Source organism: Nannobrachium achirus, assembly GCF_963921795.1.
Source record: "Nannobrachium achirus genome assembly, chromosome: 12".
NCBI lineage: Eukaryota > Metazoa > Chordata > Actinopteri > Myctophiformes > Myctophidae > Nannobrachium > Nannobrachium achirus.
The window spans coordinates 5658752-5680031 of NC_137832.1; the positions used below are offsets into that span (position 1 = coordinate 5658752).

General features: G+C 42.3%; 2 protein-coding genes across 2 annotated transcripts in view; one reads left to right on the top strand and one right to left on the bottom strand.

The window, feature by feature from the left end:
* The window catches only part of tmc2b (transmembrane channel-like 2b), a gene marked incomplete at both ends in the record, with an annotated part of 50056 nt that extends 49433 nt beyond the window's left edge, over nt 1-623 (top strand). The window contains one exon of the mRNA XM_080737936.1: nt 484-623. Coding sequence (XP_080594062.1) covers nt 484-623 — 140 coding nt within the window. The remainder of the gene's footprint in view (nt 1-483) is intronic.
* A 3014-nt stretch (nt 624-3637) lies between these two features.
* On the bottom strand, nt 3638-20946 carry LOC308295238 (aldehyde dehydrogenase 1A1-like; the record flags this gene model as incomplete). Its single annotated transcript, XM_080738249.1, has 13 exons — nt 20914-20946; nt 18727-18831; nt 17756-17896; nt 16329-16458; nt 15345-15406; nt 14286-14414; nt 13726-13839; nt 13207-13309; nt 10830-11014; nt 9973-10137; nt 9720-9877; nt 5003-5077; nt 3638-3710 (listed from the first exon to the last, which is right to left on the bottom strand). Exons 3-13 carry the CDS (start codon nt 17849-17851, stop codon nt 3638-3640), a joined length of 1290 nt encoding a protein of 429 aa, XP_080594375.1. The 5' UTR covers nt 17852-17896; nt 18727-18831; nt 20914-20946.
* Between the last annotated feature and the right edge of the window lie 334 nt (nt 20947-21280).

Genomic DNA, 21280 nt, shown 5'->3' on the forward strand with positions numbered 1-21280 from the left:
ACGGTAGTTCCGAGCTCCCAATGTCTGTTCGAATGCAGCGACGGTTGGGGCTACGTTCGACCAGAGGGGCCGCTAATGCTACCATTCCGGCTGCAACTTCCAGGCTTGTAAACATTACCGGCTGACAAAACTAGCGATTTTAAGGGGTTGTTTCGTGCCCTGGTTCATGTTTTATTGACCCTGGTTAGGTTATCACAGTCTGGGAGCTCGGAACTACCTTTACTTTGTGGATACAATTTCGGGAAGAGTGTTTTCTACCTCAACGTTGGAGGCGTTCGCCCCCCCCCCCACGGGGAAACCTTTATAGGACCTCGTCTCGGAGCACAACAGTATGCAGCGACGGGTGAGGTTCTATATGGGGCTAGGTAATAATCATCTTTAATGAGGCAGTCAGATACTGTTGATGGAATAGACAGACATCGTTCAACACATTGTTTCAGTCACATCAGTGCTTCAGTGTATGTCCTCTTCTGTCCTCTTCAGAAGTGGTCGTGGAGAAGACCAAGAAGTCTCCCAAAGCCAAGAAGAAGAAGGAGGTGGAGGAGGACCCGGAGGAAGACGAGGCCCCCAAAGACGTGGTCACCAAGGCACCCAAGGGAAGGGGACGCCCCAAGCGGGAGTAGGAGCTGTCAGGACCGCCCTTCATGGAAGGACCAGGTCTCCCAGAGCTGCAGCAGTAACTCATCAAGAACTGCTCTTCATGGACTTACAAAGCAGTGGTGGAAAGTACATTTACTAAGTACATTTACCCAAGTACTAAACCTCGCATCACCCACCCTGTAGACAATATGCCTTTCCGGTTGTTTCTAGCGGAAGTGGCGGAAGTCCTGCTTTTAACGGAGGTTACGTCATGCGTTGCAGTCTTCCGGTGAAATTCTCACGGCGGAAGTTAGACGCTTTCTGCCTTATATTGTCACCAGGTTTTTCTCTTCGCAGATGAGTAAAGCCTGGCTACACAACCTTCCACCACGGAGGAAAGCCTAGTGTTGGTTCTAAACCGAGCCGTGTGATCCGGTTTAGAGAAAAAAGGGGGGAGAAACCTGGTTGTTCCGGTGGGTGGTACACATTGATTTTGTTCCCCCATAATGTGTATCAGTCGCGCTACGAGTTCGGATAAAAGATGGACATACCAAACCATTTATCCTACCAAAAGAAACAAAACGATTTTACCAATTTAAACCAGTTTTAAACTAGGAGGTGCACGGCCAGCACCGGAGGTTCCGGGTCGTTGGTTCCGGTCATGTGATGATGTAAAGTTATTTACACTCCAACCGGATCAGAAATTTTAAAACGGTATTGATCCCAGGGTACTCAAGTACTAATACTCAAAAGTGCAATTTTGAGGTACTTTTACTTACTTGAGTAAAGTCCATTTTCAGTGCTTTTTTCTACTCCACTACATTGCAGAGGCATACAGTACATACTGTTTATATATGCTTTATAATTTATAATATATATATTGTACTGTACACTCCACTACATTCATTTGACAAACTTTGTAGATTTAGATGATTTATTACAAAATATACATGAACCAATTGAGCCCTTTTTTATACGTCTATTCGAAATAGATCTGTCGATATGCTATTTTAAAAGATTTTGAAAACTTTTGAGTGAGTGAGTCCTTTTACTTGTGGTACTTTTAACATATTTTGATGCCAATACTTTTGTACTAAAAAATAGAAAAGTTTAAAAAAAAATAGTTCTTCACTTAAGTCCACCACTGTCTGTTCCAAAGCAGGGCCAAGTGGATGCACCATGGGAGTACTGTATGTACAGTACAACCATCTGAGCACACAGGTCCATTTGGGTCCTTTTTACAATCTAACAAAACATGCAAACTTGGACACTCCTACCATGGAGTATAAATGATAGACTTAAAGGGCCTACACCATGCTTTTAAAACTATATTTTTTGTATAAATATATGCTCAAAATTGAGAGGTTTTAACCATCAAAAAACACTCTGACCATTCTTTTTGTTTGTTCTAGCTCTACTATAATGAGGCTCTCCAGCTGCAATACCAAAACGGCCTCTGTTTGCTCAGGGGCGCATCTAGTGGGGTTTTTCCAGAAAAAAAAGAAGTTTTTTGAAAAAGAAAAAGTTTTTGAAAAAGAAAAAGTTTTTAAAAAAAAAAGTTTTTTGAAAAAAAAAAGTTTAAAAAAAAAAAGGTTTTTGAAAAAAAAAGTTAAAAAAAAAAAAAAGTTTTTTGAAAAAAAAAATTTTTTGAAAAAAATTTTTTTGAATTTTTTTTTTTGAAAAGTTTTGAAAAAAAACATTTTTGAAAAAAAAAATCTTTTTTGAAAAAAAAATCTTTTTTTTGACTGCATTGCACCCCAAAAAAAAGGTTTTAAAATAGAAAAAGTGAAAATTCATGGTGTAGGTCCTTTAATGTCTATCTCAGTCAAAAACAAATTACACTTATTGTAACCTAGTAACTCAAAAATAGCAGATCTACAAGTTCACAACGTGTCACAATGTGAGCCGGTAGATCTGCTTTTTTCGGTGCAATAGATTTGGTGTGGTGTTGAGGGTTTAAACGCTTAAATGGCTGAGTAAATGAATTCATTTACACAACACTGATGACTGTCAAACAAGTCTTAGGATGTATCCATGAAATCTATGAACATTCTACAATGTCTTACAATATGTAGTGGGGGGGGGGGGGGGGGGGGGGGGGGTCCCTGCTTCATCTCTCTCTCTCAGTTAAGGGGTCCTTGACCTAAAAAATAAATACAAAAAAAAAACGTTGAAGTCCCCTGCATGCGTTACACTACTAGTCACTGAGGTAAAGTAATAGGCTACTGCAGTAATATATACGTAGCAGAAGGTCACGTTTACTTTGACAATAAGGAGATCGGAATGACAACCGGTTGGTTATGGATAGTCAGCAGTTTATTATTGATTTCATGCAGAAATCACTGTAAATGCACTGTACATTGTTTGTAAAAATGTTTATAAAATGTTTCTATTTGATTCGTTTTTTTTTTGTATCACAGCTAATAAAATGAAAATAAACATACAAATTAAGATAGAATGAGTTTTATTTGATCCAGGGGTCAAGGTGCTACGAGAAGACACAGCTTTGAATAATAAGAACACACATTGCAGACACTCACACACACAGCAGGTCTACGGTTACAAGCATCACAGCACATTGAGCTCATATTTTTTGCTCTGTTTGTGTGACACTGCATGTAGTGTGTGATCGAGTAGGACATTGATTCATTCATAAAAAAAATAAGAGATAAGAGGTGCCCGACATATTTGTGTGACACTGCATGTAGTGTGTGATCAAGTAGAACATTGATTAATTCATGAACAAATAAGAGATAAGAAGCAACAATATCTTAATATTTATACGTGGATGAATGGAAGACATAAAGTATATTATGTATTGTATATAGTACATCCTCACCATGTCAGTATCATAAAATCCATACGATGGATAACAATATCCGTGGACATTCTGAAGGAAAAGTATGGGATTAGATGCTAGTCGGGAAAAATGTTATTGGATTTTTCTTTGTATATCAATGCGATGTTTCTTTCATTTTAGAAAATGGCCCATTTTCTGTCTTATACAGACTTAGGTTAACATTGTCCAGTGTATCACAGAGTTGTAAAGCATGAGACATTAAGAGTTCTTCTGTGAGATTTTGATGGTGACAGCCTTGATTTCGGTGTATTCCTGCAGCGCATACTCCCCCCTGAAACAAAACAAAAAAACTAAATTAAGTTCTAAAATCAAGAGTAAAGCATGATTTACAAGCTCGTAATCTGACACATTGTGAGCTTGTAGATAATTGGCTATTTCCGGTGAAGGAGATGTAGTCTTAGGCCCCTCAGAGACCCATGGCAGAAACAGCAAAGATGATTTATGCAGGGCATGTACAGCAGGGGTTTTCAAACTTTTCTGACCCAGGGCACCCCTGTAAAAAATGTTTTCATCCATGGCACCCCTGAACTACACTGTTATTTTATTTAGAATCTTATCATATTACGCGACGTACATATGCACATCTTTCCACCTGAGTAACGGTAGGCTATGTCACAGAGAAATATTTCCATCAGAACTGACCGAAAATAACTTGACGTTTAACCATTTGAAACCCTGCATCCCTATTCTGGGGGGAAGGCTCACCAAAAACAGTCAATCTACAAGCTCACGACTGGTTGCGAGCTTGTAGATCTGCTATCTTTGGTGAAGAGAGTTGGCGGTAGATGGAAAAAGAATTCATCAAGTACAGTGAAAATCAGGTCTAAGCATAGTGAAGTGATATTGATGTAGTGATTGAGGAATTCCAAATATTATCAGATTATTCTGTGGCACCCCTGGACTGGCATCACGGGTACCTCAGGGTTTGGAAACCCTGATGCCATGGGAGTGGGAGACAGATGACATGGTTGTGTACCGATACATTAATACCAAGCTTAAGGGGCACTCCACCACTTTTCAACCTATGTTCATATAATTGGTCCTCACTCAAAAATAGCTTTTTTTTTTTTTTTCTTTTTTTTTTTCTCAGAGGAGGGCTGTGGGCAGGTCAGAAACCCATCGTCTTGTGACATCATCGATTGCCAATCCAGCTTATAGAAACTGCAGGCTTTCTATTCCTGAAAAGTTGCAATGTTAAAGTGGAATCCATTGTTCTCGCGATAATAAAAATCTAAATATTTTTTTCAAAAATATTGATTAAATTTTTTTTTTTTTGGAAAATGATGATGTCACAAGACGATGGATTCTGAACTTCCCACAGCTCTCCTAGGAGACTTGGACTGAGTAGACAAAAATTTTGATATTTTATCATGAACATTAGTGAGGACCTATTATATGAAGACAGGTTGAAAAGTGGTGAACTACTCCTTTAGTGAAATAAGAGTGAATAGTTCCCTCTTTGCCTTTTTTATTGCAAGTTTTTAATGTTTTCTTTGCTTCATTTTCTAGTTACAGTATTTTCTGTAATATTAATATTATAAATAATATTATATTTTGACTCACAGTTCCCTGCCGTTGCCAGACATCTTGAATCCTCCAAAAGGACACTGGGCACTCATAGCGTTGTAGCAGTTCACCCTGCAATAGAACAGCACACCACTGGCTCACAAACACATAATTTAAACCACATTCATTCAACATGCTGGCCTCTGTGTTTTGGGCCATTTTCAAAGATTGCATTAAATACTTCTTTGCATCGTGACATAAGTTGTTATCGCATCACAATAGATGGTTAATTTTGTACTGTGTGTATAGAGTATATCATTTACATATTTTGCTTTGTGTTAGTAGGCCTACTCCATTGTTTAAAGGGATATTTCACTTTCAAAAAAGCTTTTGGTCATTTTATCATCTAATCAGGCTTTTGGGAACACCCAGGACAGTTTTTGAATTTCTTCATTCAGTAATTAGATATTTGATATTAATTCCCCCCCATTTCCCCACTTCCAGGACCTTCCTATACAAACCATTATAACTTCAAATTCCATTTTAACCATGATAGATTCAATTAAAACACCTGTCCTTTTTTCTGATGACTCCTGACACCCTCCGAATACACGACAGGCCGTGTTTTTTTGATAAAATGTTTAATTGAGGAAATGAAAATTATTAAATACAATAAAAGATTATAAAAAATAAATGAGAAAAGTTATATATAAAAAATAAAAATAAAAACATGGCCTGCTCAAGTATTTGGAGGGTGTTAGGAGTCACCAAAAAAAAAGGACAGTTGTTTTCATTGAATCTATCATGGTTAAAATGAAGTTTGAAGTTATAATGGGTTTGTAGGAAGGTCCTGGAAGGGGGGAAATGAATATCAAATATCTAAATACTGAATGAAGAAATTCAAAAACTGTCCTGGGTGTTCCCAGAAGCCCGACTAGATGATAAAAGGATAAAAAGTTTTTTTGAAAGTGAAATATCCCTTTAACACTTTGAATGCCAGCCCCCCCTGGCCCCCGTCCCTTACCAGTGCCACCATTAGGTCCCATTCATTCTGCCCCGATTCCAGGGAATATATTGAAAATGATCCGATATTCACATCGGAACAAAAATGGGAGGTTTGGTAAAAGAGGATTTTTTTTTTTACCAAAAATTTTTTGGAGTGATTTCGGTGAGCGGTTTTGGAGATAGGTGCTCGAGAGTGCGCACTGCGCAAACCAGTCAATAACCTCAGAAATCTAGATTCTGAGATATTTGAGTTCAAAGAAAAAAAACTTTAGGAAGCCATAGCGACAAATTGGTAAATGGTAACGGAACACAAGTACCCTTGACAGAAAGAATAGCATGCCTACTTTATTTTCTGCAAAAAAAGTGAAAAAAATATTGTACCATCGTCTAGTTTCAAGGGGGCAAAGTGAAAAAGTATGAAATGACTCAGAAGGTGGAAATTGCCTTACATTTTGATAGAACTATGCACTGTGAATTCACTGTGTTTTTACCTGGTCTAGAAGGTCAGGAAGACAAAAAGTCAGAAAAGCGATGTCAACCTTTTATTTTATGGCAACATCGAACCCTAACCCTGGTGAGTACCTCACACATCCAGCATGAACATATTTATGTTCAACAATATTTACAAATATTTCCCAAAAAAAATCACAAATATGACTTCACAAAAATAAAATATAACTGGATAAAAGTAAAATAAAATAAATGTGCAGCAAGTAAAGAATAAATAAAATAATATAAAAGTCAAAAAAAGGCATTCAACAAGCCAACATTCAGGAGTCAAAGGCACCACAAATCAAGGTCAAAGATGGTACTGTTCACCGTGTGTGTGTGTGTGTGTGTGTGTGTGTGTGTGTGTGTGTGTGTGTGTGTGTGTGTGTGTGTGTGTGTGTGTGTGTGTGTGTGTGTGTGCGCGTGCGTGTGTGTGTACCTCAGGTGCCTCAAAATGGCCTGGTACCTGTTCCTTGCCATTGTTCTGGGAAAGTACGGCATGGCAATGTTTTTTTGACCACTGCATGGCAATCTCCGGCTTGTGAACGATAGCTGTGAGGAAGAGAAGTCCCAGAAAGTTCTTCAGCTCCCCTAGAGTGACATTGGTCCAGGCAGCGAACCTACAGTGTGTATGACCTATGCCTGACTCCTCCGCTCTCGCTATCTCCGCCATCATACTGTCCTCTGCGTTGTCATTGGTCTGGTTGCAGATCGGGCTCCCATCCTTCCTCCATCCAGTCAGACTCCACGGGCCCTGTATATGATAGAAATAAATACAAAATACTAAATGAACGTGCTTCTGTATAATTTGTATGTTCTTTAGCAAAGGCTGTCGCACAAAAGTAGTGAAAACAGCAGATCTACAAGCGAGGCGTTGTGTGCTTGTAGATCGGCTGTTTTCACTAGTCTAAATAATTTCAAATGTATATATGTATATATACGTGGCCACTGAATTCTATAGGCTCTGCTTTGATACAAATTTGATACAGATTTGAGATCGATTTGATAGATTATTATGTCACACACACACACACACACACACACACACACACACACACACACACACACACACACACACACACACACACACACACACACACACTGATTGTATTACTAAACTATCTATCTAGGTATACACACACAATAAAAAACTAAACTATAAAGAAATGTATTCTTACTGGAAGAAGTTGGAGGAACTTCATACACCTACTACAAACCATGGATTGACATCTAGACCTACTGCACATACAGTATGAAACAGAGCTGATACCTTTATGTACTATGAGGAAAATAATGCTGCTATTTGTACCCTGTATATATATAAAATGACAATGCGACATAGCTCTGTTTGAACAATGCTGTACCCCCTCCAACTGTATATTTTCAACTGTTTTTTTAATTGTATGTGTGATACTTGCTTTGGCAATGTAAACGTATGTTTTCTCATGCCAATAACGCTCCTTTGAATTGAATTGTATATTACCAAATGCACCCTACGTGGAAAAAAAACAATAGCAGGTCAGGCTTATTGACATCGGTTATTGATTGATTGAAGAATGTATTACAAGCTTGCATTAGAGTAGACCTACAGATTCATGGCTCATTTCCACAGGAACACACTTTATGCATATCATACAGTGGTGTGTTCTAGACTTTTTTTGAGGGCATACGATCAGCTACTATTCGTTTGGCCAGGGCAGACGCTATAGTACATAATCCCTATCAAATACGCTACTTTGAAAGGTTCACGAGGGCAGACGCCGTTCATATTTTATTGTTCCTCCATCACGGAGGTATAGAGGCCGGCGCCTGGCGGCGCCGTGCCTGCGAGGGTGTCCCAAGTCGGGCGAGGTGTGGAGGGTAGTCCCCGGTGAGTCCCCAGAACACAGCACTGATCTCATATAACATTGAAAGACAGACAGACGTATAGAACATATTGAAACGTAAAAAGCATAGCTTTATAATGCTTACCCGGTTCGCTGATCGCAGCACACCTCAGCAGTGCTTCCTTCAGGGCAGGGGGAGACAGAGCACCGCAGCGACCGGGTCGTCCTCCTTGGCTAAGTCCACGCACGGCCTCATTTGGGTGTATTAGCGCCCGCTGCAACTCCGCTCTCCGGGGCCATACCTATCGGTGCAGCCGGTGGGCGCCGTAAGATGATACACTGCTCCAAACAGCCTGCCTCCGGTCCGGATCACCGCCGTAGCTCCTCCGTCCACTGTGGATGGCTGGCGACGTTCCTTGGCTCCCCCGACACAGCAGCAAAAACACAGAATTCTCTTCAAATCGCCGGCATCAGCGTTCAACGGCATCACCGTTCATCCTCACGCGTCGCCTCAGTCAAGTCCCAAACGCAGCCGCGCAGCAACAAACGAAAGTCCAACTGGTGCTTCGGGTTTTGATTATGGTCGGTGGCGGCGCTGGGCAGCTGCGGGCTTGGTGTCCACGGCCACGGGGCATGGTTCGGCTGCCTGCTTGGTCTCCATGTGCGGCCATTGACTTGCTCTCTGATCAGCGGAGCAACGGTCCGGTAACTGGGACGGCGTTTTCTTTTTTTACAAAATGGACGGCCCCAACCTACAAAGAAACTAGCCCTTCCCTTCCCCCACTCCTCCTAGGTAAAACATCTACCTTCCGATCTCTCTCTCTATCTCTATCTCTCTAAATAATACTACATCTAATGATTTTATAACTAATTCTAGCTCATTCTCTCAATATATCTCTCTCTCCCTCTGATTGCTGTGTGTCCGGACGGTAAAAGTCACTGAATTCTTTGAGACCCTTGTTTCTGGGGGGAACCGGCCAATCAGCATGCTTGAATTTGGTCACATAAGCGTGTGATGTCATGCAGGGGCGTCAATTGGGTATGGCAGGGGTATGCAGCTGCCATACCTTGACAGGGGGAAATAATAAAAATGTACTTTTCATCGTGCCTGTTGCTAAGGTATGGCAACATGACTGGTGTCTTCACCAGACACCAGTCATGTTGCCATACCTTAGCTTGTTCTGAACTGACGCCACTGAATTGTCATGCATGACGACCGTCCCATCGTCCAAAAGGGCTGTATCTTGGTTACCGCATAGATCCAACACTGTACTACTGTAATATGAAAAAAAAGCATCTGGCGTCATATGACGCCAATATTATTTTCTGGCATCATTGCCAAGTGCGTGTCTGACGTCATATGACGCCCTGGCACTCAAAGTGTTAAGAGTGTGTTTGTTCATACCAGACATGCCAGCCTACAGTGGGCAGAGTGTTAACAGTGTATAACGTACCAGACCATGCCAGCCTGCAGAGCGTTGGCCACAGTGAGAGCCTTGTCCATGTCGGTGGTGAACACCCCCGCTGCCAGACCGTAGTGGGTGTTGTTGGCTCTCTGGATCACCTCCTGGACGCTGCGGAAACTCATGATCTGCTGCACTGGACCGAAGATCTGACACACACAGAGCAGACTTTAAAATACTGACTGTTACATACAAGGCTCTCAACAACCAGGCCCCCCTGCTACCATTCTCAAATACTAAGTACCTCCTCCTTGGCGATGCGCATGTCGTCCTTGACGTTGGAGAAGACGGTGGGTTGGATGTAGAGTCCTCGGTGACCCCAGGCAGTGCCGCCACACTCCAGCCGGGCTCCCTCCCTCTTCCCACTGTCCACCAGATCCATGATCTTATCAAACTGCTTCTGGTCGATCTGGAGAGAGAGAGACAGGATTTTAATTACATGTACTGTACCAACCTTACCCTGGTGGTCTCCTGATTAGGGATGGAGCTCGAAAACCCATTACAAACTCGATAGAACATTTATTGAGACCTGCAGTATCGTTACGCTTTGGCCTTGTCGAGCCTGTTATCATGACAAGAAAGATACACTGGTGTCTACATTGACAAGAAGGAGAAAGAAATCACACCCAATGTGAAGTGAGCGGTGGTCGTGCTTGCATAACGTCTTCAGACTAGGATTTGAGTCTAGGATGTACAGGGTATGCTACACACACACGTTTTGCTATGGCAAAACGCTGAGGAAAAAGGCTACAGACATACGACATATGACATCACTAGACAAACATGATGCTACGTACACACATTTTACTATGGCAAAACGCTGAAAAAAGGCTACAGACACACGCACAGCCACTCTTAGGAGCGGTTTACCACCGCTCAAAAGTGCTAGTGAGCTGGGGCATTAAGGCCACTGTGGCCTCAGGGCATGCTTTTTTTTAGGGAGAGGCACAAGGCCAAACTGAGGGGCAACGACTGCCATGGCCTTCATGGCCTCCCTGAAATTCCTGCCCTGCTTTCGCCTAAACAAGGAAAACCCCCCCAAAAAAGGTGAATTGGAGTCAAACAAGACCAGTAGTACCATGGTGGTTGTTCTGATCATACCTGAGGCCCCTGGTCCACCCCGGGCTGCAGTGGGTCTCCCAGCACCTTGGACTTGGCTTTCTCTATGCTGAGATGCACAAAGTCCTGGTAGATGGACTCCTCCACAAACACCCTGGACCCCGCCAGGCAGCACTGGCCCTGGTGGAAGAACAGCCCGCTGTGGGCCTGCTCCACTGCATTCTCCACTGTAAGCACAGTACAATAGAGAAACGAAGCCATGTCGTCATTTGTGCGTAATGTCGCCCTCTAGGGGGTTCATGCTGGTATTGTTTTGTATTCAAATCGCCATTGGGGAATCTGCGATCGCCGCATATAAGGACTGTGTTAAAAAAATAAACACACCATGTGCGCGTTTCTGTCAGCGGGGGGGTTCTGCATAGTTTATGATATTCATTAATATCTGATATAGCCTGTGTAACTCGTTTCTAGCGTTTATTGTGTTACTCTTTGGGTAAATCTGTACATTTCCACCTTAGTCGATGCTTCATATCCATTTGGGTCAATCCGAGAGCACGGTGTGTTAATATTTTTAACACAGTTCTTATATGCGGTGATCGCAAATTCCCCAATGGCGATTTGAATACAAAACAATACCAGCATGAACCCCGTAGAGGGCGACATTTCACACCATTTCACGGAAGTGACATCACACTTCGCTACTGAATACAGTATGAATCATATCCACTGCATTCTGTAAGGTATATAGTACAATACAGTAGGATTAATATCCACTGCATTCTCTACAGTAAATACAGTACAATACAGTATGAATCATATCCACTGCATTCTCCACTGTAAGCACAGTACAATACAGTATGAATCATATCCACTGCATTCTGTAAGGTATATAGTACAATACAGTAGGAGGATTAATATCCACTGCATTCTCTACAGTAAATACAGTACAATACAGTATGATTCACTGGCCCTGGTGGAAGCCCGCTGTGGGCCTGCTCCACTGCATTCTCTACTGTAAGATAAATAGTACAATACAGTATGATTAATATCCACCGCATTCTATACTCTAAGTCAATATAGTACAATACAGTATGATCCATATCCACTGCATTCTCTACTGTAAATACAGTACAATCCAGTATAATTCATATCCACTGTATTGTCTCTACTGTACAATACAGTACACCATGGACACGGACAGTACAGACATCATACAGATATGTGTGGGTTTTCGGTTCTGGACAAACCAATTAACCGACCACCTTCGACACTCCTTCAGGTCCTCTCGGTGATAAACGTGCCAAGTTTTACATGATAGAAGTCGGGGGTTCTCAAACATTTTCACGTCAAGGACCCCCAAATTGACACTTATGAGCCCGCAAACCCCCATTTGAAAAGATATGCCAGGGACCCCCATACCAGAAGATTTTGTTACGGCTATAGCAGTGATTCTCAACCATTTTAATTTCAAGGACCCCCAGTTTGACATGCATTAGGCTATGGACCCCCATTGAATGCCATTTCTATCTCTGAGAACCCCATTTTTATTGTGACATCAATGTTAATTTAACCCAGAGAGTGTACAAATGGAACCAAATGGACCCATCAGGGACCATTTGTACACTCTGAGTGTTACATTCCACGTAGGTTTGTCTGGGTTTAGTGTCTTCCTTCCCTCTGTCATTCTCCAAAGGTCTCATCTAATCAGCTGTCCATCATCCATTACCTGGCTCCACCCCCATCCAATCACCACCACCAGCTGCCTATAAAAGGCTGTGCCCCGCCTCAGTTCATGTCTCCTCTCCAAACTAGTCTCATGTTTTGTAGCCCTGTCTTTTGCCCTTTTTGTAGTTATTTTCCCCAGAGCAAACTTTTGTATTTTCAACTGCTGATGTAGATTCTGTATATGCCACTGCCTTGGGACAGGGGAAGACAGAGGCCTCTATACACAGGCATCACGTAGGTTGAAACTTGTTAAACACACTAGGTAAGGGGTTGTTGCCACCACATGTGATTTTGAACCTGTTTTCTGTTAGAGTAGTTAGGTAGGCAGGCTTTTGTTTTACTAATCTAGTAACTTGTTAGTTAGTTAGTTAGCTTGTCTTTGTTTCACTTAGCTGCTTTGTTTGTTATTTTGGCAACGCCTGTGTCCCTTACTTCTTACTCTGAAACTGTGTTGACTCCCTTTATTTTCTCCTCCATGCTCAGCATCCCAGGTTTTGAAGGTTTAATATCTTTGTTACAAACCTTACCTCTTGACCTATTTGGTTTCATAACACTGAGTTACAGGCCCTTAAAGGGTCATTTGGTTCCTAACTATCATTTAGCTGGGGACCCCCTGGAACTCCCTCAAGGAACATTGAGAACCAATGATATAAGTCAGGATATGTGGGGGGAAACACAGACAGACACTACTCACAGTCACAGTCAGCAAACACAATGTTGGGGTTCTTTCCACCCAGCTCCAGTGTGACTCTCTTCAGGTTGGTGTCGCCTGCAGCCTTCTGGATGAGTTTACCAACCTGGCAACGCATGACACAGTGTTATTACACCGATGCAACAAACCTGGCAACCCGTGACACACAGCTCTGTTACACTGATGCAACTAAGAAGCACCACATTGAGCTTAAACAATAAAACAAATACAAATATTCAAAGATTTTCAAAATATATGAAAAAATAAATTGTAGATCTTTTAACAAAAAATAGGGCTTAAAGGAGTAGTTCAATCCCAAAACTGTTCTATTGATCTTGATTTCTATTAATATAAAAAATATCATTGAATTCAAGTCTCCATGGCGTGAGTAATCAATAGAAAAAAAGTAATTTGGGGGTGAACTACTCCTTTAAGTGGTAAAGTTACACAAAATGTTTGTATGTTGTGAGAGAACAGCTCTATTAGATGCAGTGTTATAGTTGAGTATAGCAGGCTACTGACAGCAGTTGATCCAGTGAAGGCTACTTTGTCGATGTCCATGTGGTGAGCAATAGCGGCCCCTGCTGTCTGCCCGTAGCCTGGCACCACATTCACCACACCTGGAGGAAAACCAGCCTGAACACAAAGCATACAGTCACTGAAAATCTGTTTCATATGGATGCAAATTATATGTATATTATTATTACCACTTACCAGTATTAATTATTCCCATATGTTCACTGTGTATTTTGTTTAAGATGCCATGGTCTGTTGCGATGCTGTGATTCATTCTATTAAATAGTTCTCTTGCACGTGTTTGCTGTCACAAAAAAGTATTTAAAAAACACGACTAGTCTTTCTATGAAAAAAGTTAATTCAATACATGTAGCCTACAGTATATAAATAATATTAATTCTAATTATTATTATTAATAATACGAATAAATAGATTTTTATGCAGAATACAGCTTTACCCCAGACCTACAGTATAATTTGTGTATGCTTTGTGTGCGCGCATCCGTGCATGCGCGCGCGGCGTGTGTGTGTGCGTGCGTGCGTGCGTGCGTGCGTGTGTGCGTGCACCTCTTTGATGAGCTGGGCCATGTGCAGGGCAGACAGGGGCGTCTGCTCAGCGGGTTTGATGACCACAGTGTTCCCACAGCACAGAGCTGGAGCGATCTTCCACGCAAACATCATCACCGGGAAATTCCACTGCAGAGTACAGTGTCATGCTTTTAATAAGACCTCAGCATTCATTCATCCATCCACCCATCCACCCACCAGGGACATGCTGGGCCCCTGATTCAGCCCGGGAAAAAGAGTTGCAGAGGCCCTCATTGCGCGCTATAGAGAGATCTCTCTCTATAGCGCTGCTGCTACTCAAAGATTTGCCATTTCAGATCATGACAAGTGAAACATTTCGTCATTGTCGGGTGGAAACCTTGTATGTCCAAAACTGATTTAAACTAGTGAAAACAGACGATCTGTTGTGTGCTTGTAGATCTGCTGTTTTCACTACTTTTGTGCAACGGCCTTATATGATGAAGCAGGGCTTTGCTTTGCGAAAAAATGTATACATTTGAAACTTGGAGATACAAGGTTTCTGCCCGACAGTGACGATTTACTTTGTTGGCCGCCCAGCCCTCAAAATGGAACGAAGGCCGACATTTTATTTTTAATTTTTTCCTAATGGCCGCCCTGGACCGGCCGGGAATGAACCGGCCGTTCGGGAGTTGTCCCGCTTTTCCCAATGGCCAGCACGTCCCAGCCACCCACCCACCCTTATAATGAAGACGAGAATGGCTGTCCTAAATTTCACTATTAAAGGACACCTTTGTTTTTTTTTTACAACAAGGGTTTGTATTTTAGATTGTAATTCGAGAAAAGAAAAAGTCTGTGTTAAAATGACTTCTGCTTTCTATCGTTTAAAATATTTTAGCGATTTAGATTTCAGTGGGTGGGGGCATGCGCACAAGTGCCTAAATATGGCTTTTTAGACAAAATAAGTCACATCTGCCCATGAAAGATTTGAACACTCATCTTTCCTTTTCACTAATAACAATGTAAAATATGAACCCTTGTTAAAAAAAACAAAAAACAAAACAACAAAAAAAGTTGTCTTAAGTTTTTTTCTCCACTCACAGGAATGATCTGGCCACACACTCCAATGGGCTCGTGACGTGTGTAGGTGAAATATTCTCCATCTGAAAGATTAAAATAGAAATAATAATAATAATACTTGTCAACTCTCACATAACATGCTAGGCACTCACATGACATGCTGTCTAAATTGCTATCTAATTTTTCAAGTCTGAAACTCTGACTCTGAAATGGAACTCAGCTAACAGTATACAAGTCTGTAACTTTGAGAGTGTGCAAAATAAATGGAACCAAGTGTACACTGTCAGAGTTAAGAGGAGAAATTGAAATTTGAAAGTTTGAGAAAGATGATGAACAAATTGCCCATAGTATAGTAAGTATACAAGGCAGTGGTACGCGTATGCATTGTTCCTTGAAGCGGGGTCTAAATGGACCGTTACAGGTCTGTATAACTCTGATTGCATTAGGTTAAAGGGCCAGTTCACCTCTACAACCAGATCTTATTTTATTTTTGTTTGGGACAAGATCAACACAATCCTGAGTTATTTTTTTAGTTCAATCTGTGTTTTGAGATATTTTAGTATTTCAGCATGATGATGCATTTTGCATCATATGATGATGACTCATATGATGCAAAAGTGTGGATTGTGTTGATCTTGTCCCAAACAACAATACAATAAGATCTGGTTGTACCAGAGGTGAACTGGTCCTTTAAGGACCTGCAACATGCTGTATGTGATATAGAGATGTATAACAAGCTGCCTCATCCTTCAAAAACAGGGAGATAGTCTCCACAGATCTACAAGCTCAACACAACGTGTCTTACTCTTACTTATATTGTTTGACCAGCTTTTCATAGAATCGTTTATTGATTACTTTTGATGCAGTAATGGTCTTCTTCTTTCTTTTATTTGTTTCTGTTGTTGTTGAGGAATTATGGTCTTAAAAGCCACCCCAAAATCATGGGGGTGGTTTTGACTATATTTTGCTCACCTATAGGAATGCTTTTGACTGTATTTGACTCACCTATGGGGATGGTTTTGCCGTGGATCTTGTCTGCCCAGCCACCGTAATACCTCAGGGTTTTGATGGTTGCCATCAGGTCCACAAAGAAGGCCATGAGAAACACCTTCCCCGAGTCCAGAGCCTCCAAGGTCTGAGAAGCATTCAAAAGAAAATCCTCGTCATCATTAAATCCTTGCTTAAAACTCACCTACCAACTTATTTTCTTTGGCTTTTACTTCCACCTTATTTCTTGTTTGTTTTATTACATATACATATACATATATGTAATATTATATATATATATATATACCAGTAAGACTCCCTAATCGGGAGATAAGCGACCGTAGGTGGCTTATCTCCACAAATAGGGCAAAAATTTGTTTTGCCCAAATCTTCCTGATCCATGTTGATGACATGAGTGTAGACATGCTGTGTAGTGATATTCGTGATTTTAGGGCAAAAACTGTAGGAGCAGTGTCCAAAAATGTGTTTTAAAAATCGGCCTGAAGGTGGCGCTAGAATAGGGCCATGTGAGAAATGAGGGGTGGGGTCTCCGCGTTGCCTTGGCGGACGAATAGGTACCGGCCCCGGCTCTCCCGGACGCTCCTAGCCCGAGGTACGGCATTTTATGTGCGCTGCAGTGGCAGGGGGTCCTCCACTGGGGGCGCCACCACTTTTGCATCCGTTCTGGAGCACCAGGAGTCGGTGGTCCCCGGGAATTCCCCGTGAGCAGCCCCGTTGGGGTGGTCATTTGGTAATTTTTGCACATTTGGTCATTTTTTACATCTGGGGGCCCTTGGGGCTCGGGGGGTCCTTGGAGGTTGTAGTTTGGCAGGCAAGGAGTGTGTGTGTAAAATCTGGCATGGATCGGGTCAACGGGTGCGGAGATATAAGCAGGGAAAAAGTGTGACGTGTGACGTGTGAGCACATTTGCTCATTTTTTACATCTGGGGGTCCCCCAGGGACCTGGGGGTCCCTGGGGCTCCGGGGGTCCTTGGAGGTTGTAGTTTGGCAGTCAAGGAGTGTGTGTGCAAAATTTGGCATGGATGGAGGCAACGGTTGTGGAGATATGAGCAGGGCAAAAGTGTGACGGATTCACTCACAGACAGACAGCCCGGGGAGGTTTTGGTAGTAAATGCGACCTACGGTCGCAATAAAGCACACGTTGACACTGTGAAACTCGCAGCCAGTATCAGCTGGTCTCTATAATAACTCACAGCCAGTATCAGCTGGTCTCTATAATAACTCACAGCCAGTATCAGCTGGTCTCTATAATAAATCACAGCCAGTATCAGCTGGTCTCTATAATAACTCACAGCCAGTATCAGCTGGTCTCTATAATAACTCACGGCCAGTATCAGCTGGTCTCTATAATAACTCACAGCCAGTATCAGCTGGTCTCTATAATAACTCACGGCCAGTATCAGCTGGTCTCTATAATAACTCACAGCCAGTATCAGCTGGTCTCTCTCCACCAGGTCAGCCAGCTTGCAGAGTAGACGCCCTCGCATAGAGGCGTCCATGGATCGCCACGGTGACCCCATCTGGAAGGCCGCTCTCGCACTCCGCACCGCCTTGTCCACGTCCTCCTACGAGACACCACGCGTACGCATGCACGCAGGCACGCACACACACACACACACGCACGCACGCACGCACGCACGCAGGCACGCACGCAGGCACACACGCACGCACGCATGCACACGCACACGCACACACACACACACACACACACACACACACACACACACACACACAGTAGGCCTAATAAATCAGATGCACTGTTTATTGCTATTCTGAATCTTCTCCCAGAATCATATACTGCATATCAGGTGTAAGGTAAAAACACTGCTGGAAACAATCTGGATCTTGACCGATTTGACCATGCATTTAATCGGTAGTCGGATATCAACCAAAATGTGAATTGTGCATCCATAATCATTGGGCAGGGCCATTTATTGAGTTCAGTGGAAAGGGACCTGAAGCAGTAAGCAGGAGTTAATACAACATTCTGTAATTTAGGAAAAAAGGCTTTTGAAGTGACAGTGGATTTTCCTGTATGTAGGCCTACTTAAAATGTTTAAGTGTGAGAAAAGGAATAGAACTAGGTTTTCAGATGTCTAGTTTGAGGTACAATAGAACTACATTAGTATAGTATGTAGGCCTAGAACTATATGTACTTCAGGTTTTAAAGATTAGTTTTTTAGGCTTTTATGCCTTTATTGATATAGGACAGTAGACTGACAGGAGATGGGGAGTGACATGCAGCAAAGATCTTCCGGATCTGGAATCAAACCGGCGCCGCCACAAGGCATCCATGCCTATGTGCACGTGGCAATGCCTAAGTGGTATGTGCCTGGACCAGTAGGCCAGTGGGCACCCCCTACTTCAGGTTTTAATATATCTAGAGTGAACTCACAGCATCAGCCTCCTCTACTTCACACAGCAGCTCCTCAGTAGCAGGGTTATACACAGGAATCCTTCTGCCACTGCACGACTCATGCCATTCATTGTTGATGAACAGCTGAAACATAAAATACAGGCATACATCATCATTATCATGTCTTATTATTCTATTTGAGACATCAATTTCTAATTAACGGGGCAACCTCTTCCTATTATGTCTCTATATGTGTGTGTGTGTGTGTGTGTGTGTGTGTGTGCGTGTGCGTGTGCGCGTGCGCGTGCATTAGAAACAGGTGTGTGGAGACTGGTTTGGAGCTTCATCAGCTGCAACTCTTCAGTAATCTAGCCTCTGTATAAACTCTGTTCTGACTGCCCCTCATTTCTGGTCAGATCCTTTAACTTGTTGAGTTCTCTGTACTGACAACCTGCTTGTTTCCTGCCTGCCTGGCTGCGTTTACATGGACACTTTCAATGGGGTTAAAACAAGATACAAAATAAACCTGATTAAAATCCTCCATGTACACCTAAATAAACACAATCAAGACCAACCCGATTTAAATTCTAATCGGGTGCAGAGGGGTGGTCTACACCTTTTTCAACCTGATCAAACACCAGATCAGATTGTGGGGTGGGGAACATAGAACCTGGAGTGGAGAACATAGAACCTTTTTGGGGGGTAAGTGGGGAACATAGCATTGGCCAGTGCCTCAATTTGCCTTTCCTATGATTTATGCCTTAACAGTCTTTGTTGTTTGCTTGGCTTCTGGCATGAACTCGCTTGTACAACCAGAGTGTGGTTCACTAATATATTTTAAAAAATGGTTATTGTTATATGTTGTTGTGGTTTATTAATATTCGGAAAAAAGGGATATAAGCTCAGGCAAGTCCAAAACTCCAGTCGCTTCTATCCTAAGTTAGATCAAAGGCAAGTATTCATAATTTCTCAGTCTTCTTGATTAAACAAAAATAACAGACAGCCTACAATCAACGTAATGCAGAATCAGAATCATTGTGCTGGAGGAGATGCATCTGCATGCTGTAAAAGCAGCCAGATTTAAAGAGTAAATCCAGGTGAATTGCTTTCAACATTAACAGGCCGATAAACATTTTACCATCTTCCCCTCTTGCCGGGAACCGTCTTTCATGTCGTTAATGCCAGCCTTCCATTCGGCCGTGCCCCAAACATGCTAGCAATTACACAACCAAAGAGCCAAATGATGCCCTTCTACAGTGGAGACAAATGGTACTAATATTAAACCGCTAACATCAGTGGTGCACGTTTTCATAAAGGACGCATGGATGCGTTTACAACCGGTCGAGGAGCCCAGGTATAGATTTCTTTACTTTTTAACATTTCCTCACAATTATTTTCCTCCCACGCCAATTCCCTGCTGCTGCCATTAGACTAGACTTTGACCCATATATTGGTCAGTATTTTACTTTTTTTGTTGCCGATGTGTCCCGATTTACGTATAACCACTTTCAACCCGCTCGTAGATGGGCTATTTTTGAAAAGTGTTTAAATTATAAAATACATTTCAGTTAAATGTTCTCAAATGGAAACTTTAATCAAATCTACGTTTTTCCCAATTGATTTGAAAAAGTTTTGATAAAATATCCCATGTACTGTATTGATGCTACCTGTATGCAAAAATGATTCAGGATTCCAATTCAAAAATAGCAAAAGTAGCTGATCTACAAGCTCAAAACTTTTTCTGCTATTTTTGCTACTTTTGTGTGACATAGAATGACAAAGCAGGGCAATAATCTACACAGAGTTAAGAGGTTTCTGCCCAGTTTCTGCCATATGCAACGTGGCCCTCTGGAGTGAGTGTGTAAATATAGTGTCCCTCTCGATCATCATAGTTGCCCACCCCTGCACTGTAGGATGCCACGTTAACAATGACTTGGCATCAGTCTACATTACATGCTATCTAAATTACATTTCATCCTTTGCATAAGCCTGCACGGTCATTGAGGCTATAGGGCAAGTGCTACAGGCTAAGGTTGAGTTGTCAGATTACAGTGGAAGATTGGGGGTGAGTCTGCAGTTCTAATCACAAAGGGGAGTTCAATACACAGTTTGGGAGCCAGAATGGAGAAGAGTCTGGGACGTGTGGAGCCTTGTCCAGGATGTTTTATGTTCTGACAGCTTCCCTACTACTCCCGTTACTGCCCCCAACACTGGTGTTGCCTCTACCTTGGTGTACTGGATGGGTAGATCGGGGATGGGCATGGGCATGGGCATGGGCATGCCCTGGGTCTGTGGTCCATCCTCTCCATGCTGCTGTGTGTGCTTCTGGCTGATGTGTCCGTTACCAGACTGCTCCTCCTCTGGAACACAAACACAAAGTGTGTATTTTTTTGTGAGGGTCTATGATGCTCCAAAGTACAACAGAATTAGAGAGATGTAGACATTGTGAGGATGTCCCCCCCCATGACCACACAGGAGAAATGGTTTAGTGTTATGTTGTCGAGACTGTTGGCCAAGAACACGCTTGTCCAAGTCACAAATGCATCCGACCAGCAATACAAATATAAAGGAAAATATAAAACCTGGGGTTAGA